At 29.0% G+C, this 9,643-nt stretch overlaps 1 protein-coding gene across 1 annotated transcript; it reads left to right on the top strand.

The window, feature by feature from the left end:
- Positions 1 to 2,068: 2,068 nt before the first annotated feature.
- On the top strand, positions 2,069 to 9,297 carry LOC108766410 (uncharacterized; the record flags this gene model as incomplete). Its single annotated transcript, XM_018515693.1, has 7 exons — positions 2,069 to 2,120; positions 4,419 to 4,903; positions 5,399 to 5,550; positions 5,705 to 5,949; positions 6,020 to 6,231; positions 6,533 to 6,689; positions 8,922 to 9,297. Coding segments are annotated over exons 1-7 (1,679 nt in total), but the record flags the coding sequence as incomplete, so codon positions are not given.
- Between the last annotated feature and the right edge of the window lie 346 nt (positions 9,298 to 9,643).

Below are 9,643 nucleotides of genomic sequence, written 5' to 3'. Positions count from 1 at the left end.
ATATATATATATAATTACAGATTTTACACTTAACATAAAAAATTTAAAAAACATTAAAAATTATTAAATTAAATTACCTATAATAATATTGGCAAATACTGTATCCTTTATTCCCAGAGACTCATTTCGTCCTGTCCATGATAATTTTTGACACAATGTGTCTACCAAAACAAATTTTAATATGTTTCTTGTTTTCCCACTAAAAGAATTTCCTCCAATTCTCGCAATTTTACTATTCTGTAATTAAAAATTATATATATTATATATATAAATTTATATAAGCGATATTATTTTGCAATGTAATAACGTTTTCGGATGCAGTGGATTTGAACGTATATGATAGTTTTTTTAGTAGGTATTATACCACTATGATACACTACCCAACAAAATGAAAGGATCACTAATTGTTCCATCCTGTAAAAGTAGGCAAATTTTGAGATAGAATAACTTTGTCAAAAATCATCATATCGAGATTTAAAAAAAAGCATTTAAAGCTTGAAATCTCTACTTTTCAGACCTATATTTAAAAAAAACCGCACTATTGATATTTCATAAAGTTACACAAACATAAATGAAGATATATTAGACCTCAAAATTTTTTACGAAATTTGCAAAGTTCCACGGGGCCAAGTAAAAATTGTGCACAAATGCGGTTTACAGCTTTTGAAAGAATGTATCTTTACCTTTAATTTGCATTTTTATCGACCTCTGTACAATTTTTTTTCACCAAGTTATTCAACATTGAAGTAAAAATGACCTTTTGCTTCAACATTGATGATTGAATAACTTTTGGTGAAAAGAATTGTACAGAGGTCTTATCTAAAAAAGCAAATTAAAGGTAAAGATACATTCTTTCGAAAGCTGTAAACCGCATTTGTGTACAATTTTTACTTGGCTCCATGGAACTTTGCAAATTTCGTAAAAAATTTTGAGATCTGATGGATCTTCATTTATGATTGTGTAATTTTATGAAATATCAGTAACACGGTTTTTTTTATGTACAAGTCTGAAAAGTAGAGATTTCAGGTTTTAAAATGCTTTATAAAAAATCTCAATACGATGATTTTTGACGAAGTTATTCTATCTCGAAATTTGCCTATTTTTTGCAGGGTGAAACAAGTGATCCTTTAATTTTGTTGAGTAGTGTATAATAGCCTTAGTTTTGAGAAGTAAATACTCACAAATTGTTTCCGGATTTTTTCTGTTTGTAAATCTTTCTCCATATCTAAAAATGATTTTCTTGTTGCTAATGGAAATTCTGGTAATAAATTTGCTTCATTTGTTACGACTATTTGGTTTGTTTCCGGATTTGCAATGAAGTTGATAAGCAGATTCAATTTTCTAAATATTTTATCTTGTACTCTGTCTCTCTCTCTACGGCATGCATCTATAATAATGAAAAGAGACCAATATTAAGTTTTTATTTATTATTAAATATAGAGGAAAACTATGTAAGTGCATCACTATGTGTACAATAAATAATATATTTATTATTTAGTTTTTACATCATTTTAAATTCTAGTTTTACTCAAAATTGTTTCTCAAGGTTGTGCCAGTTTTGATTATAATATTATACATAAAGAATTTGAATGAGCAATTATTATTATCGTGGAAAAAGTTCAAATTTGTAATTTAATTTTCATAAGTAAAAGCAGAATTTTTCCTTAAAATTAAAATACGAAATTTTCAAGAGAGAGAAGTTTTATTTTTAAGAACGTGAATAAAACAAAATCTATAAGAAAGTTTCTACAGATTCTTCTGCATATTGATTATATAGGAATTATTAATTATATAATTTTATAGATGAGCCAAACGGACAACGGTGTTGTAGAAGATCCGAATAGTGCTCTCACCCGCACGCAGTGCATCTATATCTATAGCGGGCTGATTGTGTAACAATCATCATCACCCTTATCCGTTCATGGACGTTTTTTTGGATGCATGAGGGCTTCAGTGCGCTTGCACGATCGCATGTTTCGCAGCATCAGTCGCGCCACTATGCGATTCTTTAACACTAATACTTCGGGACGTGTACTCAATCGCTTTTCCAAAGACATGGAAACGGTTGATGTCGGTTGATGAGATGCTGCCCGCTGCGTTTATTGACTGTCTTCAGATCGGTATAGCGCTGCTGGGCATTATCATTGTGGTAGCCACCGCAAACGTATAACTGCTGATACCTCGGTGCTAATTGGTATTGTCTTTTATTATATGAGAATATTCTATCTGGCCACCAGTCGTAGCGTCAAGCATCTTGAAGGCATCAGTGAATATCGCAAACTCATCTTTTGATGGTCGACAGAGTATCTTCGATAGACTAAAATAAATTCCATCACAGATAGAAATTAAGATAGCATAGAATTTGCTTTTTTATATATTCTGTAAAATATACATTATGTTATAATGCAAATAAAAAACCAGACTTTAATTTCAAAAGGAGACAAATTTTCAAGTGTTTCGAGATGCAACATTACTTGCACACTATAAAATTATTTGTTGTTTTATCAAACTTTGAATTAATTTCTAGATGATACAAGCATGACTGATAGAGCGACTTCATAAGAACAAGGATTTTCTTTATAATCTTATTTCAATCTATCAATTATCTCTAAAATATACACTGAAAGAAAACTGTTAAGTACAGCGAAGCAAATATTACTTCATGACATTTTCTTCAATATTTTTTTGTTATAATCAAATTTGGTTGTAATAACGAAATATATATTTTTGTGAAATGTATCTCACTTTTTTAATTATTTGTAAGAGAAATTTCGTTTAATTCTTGCTGGAAAAATAAATTTATTTGAGACAAATTAATGTTTTTGTATAGCAATCAAACATTAGTTACAATCAGTTGATCTTTATAGGCAAATAAATATTTATTTCTGGAGAATGCATTTATTTCTCAGAAATAAATCTTTGTTTGGATCAAAGGTTCCTACTCTGAATATTGCATCAATGCAACATGGCGGAATAAGCGTTCAGATTTTCGTGTGCTGTAGTGCGTTAGTGATACAATTATTGCAAATGTAGTGCTATTATTAACATTTTGTTTTTTTTTGTAAGAGTCACCTGTTATGAGGGGAAAACAACTATATACGATCGCAAGCGCCACGCGTCGAGCAGGTATTAAGTGTGATACTTCTTATGTAGAATGTTTCGCCGAAACGCGTGCCGCCGGACATAGAATTAGCACATAAAGTATTATGATAATAATAGCAACGCGCTATTCGTGATTCATTAGTCCGTTAGATCAGAATTCGGCGAAAGTTACACATTTTGACCGATTTTCAGCTTGGTTTTTGTCCCTTATCTCATCAACCTGTTCGGTATTTAGGCTGCGCATGAGTTGATAAAGTATGCAACTTGTGCGCAGTAAGCTGAAAATCAGCCGAAACGTGCAGATCTCGCCGAGTCCTGCGTAACTGCGTTAGATCGTTCACTTCTTGGTCGTTCGTTCGTTCGTTTGTTCGTTTATAAAGCATTCATGATGTATTGCACATTCGTGTATTTTCTAAAATATAGTGTGTAATTCTTCTGTGAAAACAGAATTATCTTTTTGGAATTATTGCCGACACTGATTCATCCCGTCACCACTGTCAAGATTGTTGGTTAGCAACACCATCTGAGTTGTGAGATGCTCTCATCGATCCAACATTATGGAAGATAAATTAAAAAATATATTAAAACAACTACATTTAGAGCGTTGGAGCGACAATCTGATAAGTATCATATATTTGGAATCATATCTTATCTATGGAAAAAATGTAAAAAATAAAGCTTATGTTCTCTCTCTCTCTCTCTCTATCTATCTATCTATCTATCTATCTATCTATCTATCTATCTATCTATCTATCTATCCATCTATCTATCTATCTATCTATCCATCCATCCATCCATCCATCCATCCATCCATCCATCCATCTATCTATCTATCCATCTATCTATCTATTTATCTATCTATCTATCTATCTATCTATCTATTTATCCATCTATGTATCTATGCTTATCTATTTATTTATCTATCTTCAAAGGACAGAACTGCTATAGGGTAAACGTTACATGAATGTCAATAGTTAAAGCTTACATATATGAACATCATTAAACAAGATCGTATAAACCGTTATTTTAATTTGAATCTTTGGCCAATGCGACGTATACAAGGCAATACGTAATAAAATTTCTTTTTACATATTCAATATTTATGAAAGTACAATATAGTATAGCGTCTTCTATGATTATGGAATATTTTAATTTTTCTCTCACATTAATATATATAATTTATAACTGTAAAAAAATGGCTACTTTTTAAATATGACTACATAAAATTATCTTGAGAATACTTTTCATGTACATTGTTAAATTTATAATAATGTAATATTAACATTAAATTCTACATTATTAATTTAAATTTTTAGATAACGATGTCACTTATGATACTTTAAAATACATGATTATTAATCAACGTCCAGAACTAGCTGAAGTTATACCATCGATAGGTGCAAGAATTGCACTGCAAAATTATTTCAATTACGATTTAAAGAAAGAAAGACAAGCTTCTCCTGAATCTTTTGTGACTCCTATTTCAACGCCTTCGGTGACTCCCACTCTGACACTTGCTATTGCACCACAAGAAATGTTAGATCCTCTAGTAGTAACACCACAAGAAATGTTAGACCCTCTAGTAGTAACACCACAAGAAATGTTAGACTCTCTAGTGGTAGTACCTCTTGATAAAACACCAGTAAGCGATGATATGGAAACACCTACAGAAAATATTACACAATCACTCTTGGTTGAAGTCAGTCCTTCTGTTACAAATGATACACAAAATATTATAATATTAAACAATGATAAAGAGCTAACCGAAATACAGAAGATTGAAACAGTAGAGAACTTGAAGGTACGTACCATAAAATTCTTCAGAATTTGAATTACAATAAATTATCACTGGTATTTGTTAATGTGACTTATTGTCATGCTACCATGTTCAAAATAATAAGGAAAATGTAAACATATCTCTAAAGTATCCTAATTTATGACCTAATTACCTGATATAATAAATTATGTGATAATTTTACATAAATTACGTACTAAAATAAATGTGTGACATAAGACACACTTCTTTTTTCAAGTAAAAGTATTAAGTATAAAAGAGTAAGAACTATTTTCAATATAAAAAACTTAATTTCAAAAAAATAATTTTACAAGCTATAAAAAGTATGATACATTTTCTTGAACTTCAAACATCATCAATAAATTAATATTTTAGTATGTTAGATCAATTTTATGTTGTTCAATAATTGATTCATGTTTACTATTTGATGCATTTATCAAACCATAACGCAAAAAAAAGATAATTCGCTAAAAATATGCTTCTGTTGGATTCTTTTTACAGTTAGAAAGCTTTGATTTGAAAGCATTGCTTCAAAAAACAGTAACGGGACAAGCGATTATAGCTTCATATAACACAAGAAGTGGATTGCCACTAAAACGTCAACAGTATTTGGCAAACATTATTATTTGCTACTTTTTTGATAATAACGTTAAGTAAGTGTATACATATACATATATATATACACAAGAGTATGCACTTTTCTTTTTTTCTCAGTTTGTGTTACTAATGTATAATGTGAATGTCTATTTTTGCGAAATTATTTATAGCTAGGAGAATAATAATATATAACTGTACTTACTCTTTCAGTGTTCAATTAAATAACGACAAATTAAATAAGATTGCGAATCATATAATTACTCTCTTTCCTGCTGAATGTAAAGAAGTATACTATTGTCCACCCGTAAAAAAGAAAGATTCAAAAAATCACAAATCCGGTATCGCTAGAGGAAAATTAGTTGATAAAAATAGAAACATGTTAGCGTTTTTAAGGAAATGCCAATTGATTAGATCTTCCTCCGAGAAAGTCCAAGATAAAGACAGTTTAAACGAAGGTTGGTGTAACTAACACATTTTTATATTATATATAATTTTATACAGACTTCATTACATTCTTATTTGTAGCAAATACTGATAATGGCGAGGATGAAGTGGAGCAGAGAGAGAGTCACAATTGGCTTCGAAATAATTTTGAACCTTGGGAAGAAGTCTTGTATCATTGGGAAAAATCATTTGTATTTAGAAAAAATTTGATACATGATCATACAACTTATCGTAATTTAGTTTCAATATTTGATGATTGGAACATATTAACGTCTTCAAAGGGCTATGTATTGGTAAATAACTGTAGTATATATGTATTATGTACATATATATATATATATATATATATATATATATAGAGTATCTAACAAGTAATAAAAAAATATTACAAAAGGTCAAAATGAAGAGCAAAATCATGTATTTCTTTAAATTCACAATAGTTATTGAATCATTAATTAAAATGTCTGGGGAAATCTCTAACGTATTATTTACTGTAATTTAGTTAATGTATTTGTACTGTTGCCTTGTAATGTCACGTAGCATCATTTTCAGAATAAAAATCATGCAAAATTCGAATGTATTTTTTAATTATAGATTGAAAAGGATTATTTACGATTACATAAAGACACGTATAAGAATGTTCAAGAAAAATTTAATTTGTTATTCGATGCTGTCTTGGAATTGAGAGGCAAAGAATTGGATTGTACCAACAAACTATTGCTGGATATGTTAGACAGCACTATTCCAAATGGTAATGAAAAATGGAATAATTTGTATAAATGTTTATTAATAATGTTTTTGTTTCAGATTCGAAAATTTTAATTTTGTAAAAAATTTATTTATTATTTTCGCTTTTACCAAATAAATCGCCAAAAGCAAAAGTTGGCAAAAATATCTTCAAACCAACTCTAGTTGAATCACAAGAAGCTGTAGTACTTCATGTCAAAGTCTTTAAAATCTAAATATATTTCAGTTCCTCTCTTTTGTTCTTTGAAAAAAGATCTAATTGTGAGTATTATATTATTTTAGATTCCTGGTGACGTAGAAGAGGAAATAAAAAAGAAGAGAAATTGGCTTCAAAAATTCAGATTGACCTTGCAGCCTTTTATAGTTGTAGTAGGACCTTCTATAACAGAAATTCAGTCAATTTTTGTAAGAATCGATGACGTCTCGTATAAAGTGAAAACAGTGTTCAAAGCTTTGGAGATATGTTTTATGAGTTTTGTCGTCCTGGACTTGAAATATCCACCTGCGGCAGAACACATCTGGTATTTACTTCAAAGAACTGTTTTTGATTTAGAATTCCAAGGAGATAACAAAATCCCTATGATTTGTGATGTGATAAAAAAAATATCTAAATAGTTTTTACCTTGGAATTACTAATATATTATATTAAAGTTTTGTTTTGATATTCTAAATGTTTATAAAAGTATAGACTCTTTATTTATCAGTTGATAATTTTATCAATTAGTTTTCGTAAGAATCCATAACATTCATGAAAACAGTGTTTAAACTTTTAGGAATAAGTTTTTACGTCTTTTGTCGTTCTATACTTTGAATATTTACCTGCGGCAAAACACATCTAGTATTTCAAAAAACTTATACAGAATTCCAAGGTGAAAATAAAATTTTATGACTTATGTGATTACAAAATATGTAAATAGTTTTTACCTTGGAATTACTAATATATTATATTGAAATATTATTTTTATATTCTAGTGTTTATAAAAGTATAGACTTTTTATTTGTTAGTTGATAATTTTATCAATCAGTTTTTATAAGAATCCATAACATCGTATAAGATGAAAACAGTGTTCCTTTAGAAATAAGTTTTGTCTTTTGTCGTCTTAGACTTAAAAGTCACCTACGGTAAAACATATCTGATACTTCAAAGAATTATTTTTAATATACAATTCCAAGGTGAAAACTAAGTGTTTATATAAAGTCTCAGGTAAAAACACTTTATAGTATATTTAATCTAAAATTACGAATATCTATTATTTTAAAAATGATTTGTACTGTTTGTCATCGAGATTTTGAAAGTATCGAACATTTAATAAAACATATGAAGGCAACTCATATTTATGAAGAAAGATTTCAATGTGGTTTTTCTAAGTGTTTTAGGAAATTCGTTAACATTCAGTCTTTAAAAAAACATTATAAAACTTTGCATAAAGAACTTTGTAATAACAATGATGTATTGCTTTCATTGAATAGATTTACAAATGTTCACATTACTGATGAAACATCATGTTCAAATAATACTGATATACTAACTGTTGACGATAGCAACAAATCTAATGTTAAAGCTGACGACAGAAATATTCAAGATATGATTGAAATTAGTATACAAACAATCGATGATGCAATATTGAAATTCATTGCGAAGCTATATAGTAATACCTCCATTACTAGAAATATTGTGCAAATTTTAGTTGATGATTGCTCAGAACTTGTACAAGATTTACTGTCACATATAAAAGACAAATTACAATCTGAAACATCTTTTTCTAAGGATAATGATGTTTGTAAAGTGTTCAATAATGTCTTCAATAATATAAAGCCTTTTGAAAAATATTCGACAGAACACAAACGTTTAAAATTTTTAGAAAAATCTAAGTGGCTTGTACAACCACAGAAATTTCTTATAGGAGAAATGTTCGATAATCAGAGAGATAAAAATTTTACAAAAGTAACATAAAAAAGTGTGAAGGATACTTTATTCCGTTACGAGAATCACTAAAACAATATTTAGAATTACCGGGGGTATTCATGTCAATCAAAGATTACATTGTAAAAGAGTCTGCAAAAAAATATATTTCAAGTTTTTTTTACGGAAATGTGTGGAAAAATTTAATTATGAAAAATAATGATAAACTATTACTGCCTTTGTTGTTATATTATGATGATTTCGAAACGGGAAACCCCTTAGGATCAAGATCATCTATATATAAATTAGGAGGTCTGTATTACACAATTGCAGGTATACCAAAAGCTCATGCCTCATCTTTAGAAAATATTTTCCTTGGTGAACTTATATATAGTGGAGATCGTGAAACCTTTGGTAATAAAGTGTCTTTCAAACCAATTATTAACGAATTGATTCATTTAGAAATGTGTGGTATTACTATATGCGTCGATAATAATAAAAAGAAGAGAAATTGGCTTCAAAAATTCAGATTGACCTTGCAGCCTTTTATAGTTGTAGTAGGACCTTCTATAACAGAAATTCAGTCAATTTTTGTAAGAATCGATGACATCTCGTATAAAGTGAAAACAGTGTTCAAAGCTTTGGAGATATGTTTTATGAGTTTTGTCGTCCTGGACTTGAAATATCCACCTGCGGCAGAGCACATCTGGTATTTACTTCAAAGAACTGTTTTTGATTTAGAATTCCAAGGAGATAACAAAATCCTTGCATTATTTGATATAATGCATGATTTATATGAAGGAGTTTGTAGATACGTCATAGCCAAAATTATAAATCCTTTAATAAAAGAAAATTGTTTTTCTCTTAAGTTATTAAATAGCAGAATTAAATATTTTAATCACACGTGTAATATAGATATGGGGAATTCAATTCCACCAATAAACGAGCATCATCTAAAGCAAGATTGTTTAGTAATGTCTTCTTCTGAAATATCAGCTCTTGTAACATATTTTGGAATTTTAGTTGGTGATAAAGTTTCGGAGGATAATCTATTC

Source organism: Trachymyrmex cornetzi, unplaced genomic scaffold (genome assembly GCF_001594075.2).
Source record: "Trachymyrmex cornetzi isolate Tcor2-1 unplaced genomic scaffold, Tcor1.1 scaffold580, whole genome shotgun sequence".
NCBI lineage: Eukaryota > Metazoa > Arthropoda > Insecta > Hymenoptera > Formicidae > Trachymyrmex > Trachymyrmex cornetzi.
The sequence above is the reverse complement of the archived record's forward strand: the minus strand, read 5'-3'. Positions and strand labels throughout refer to the sequence as shown.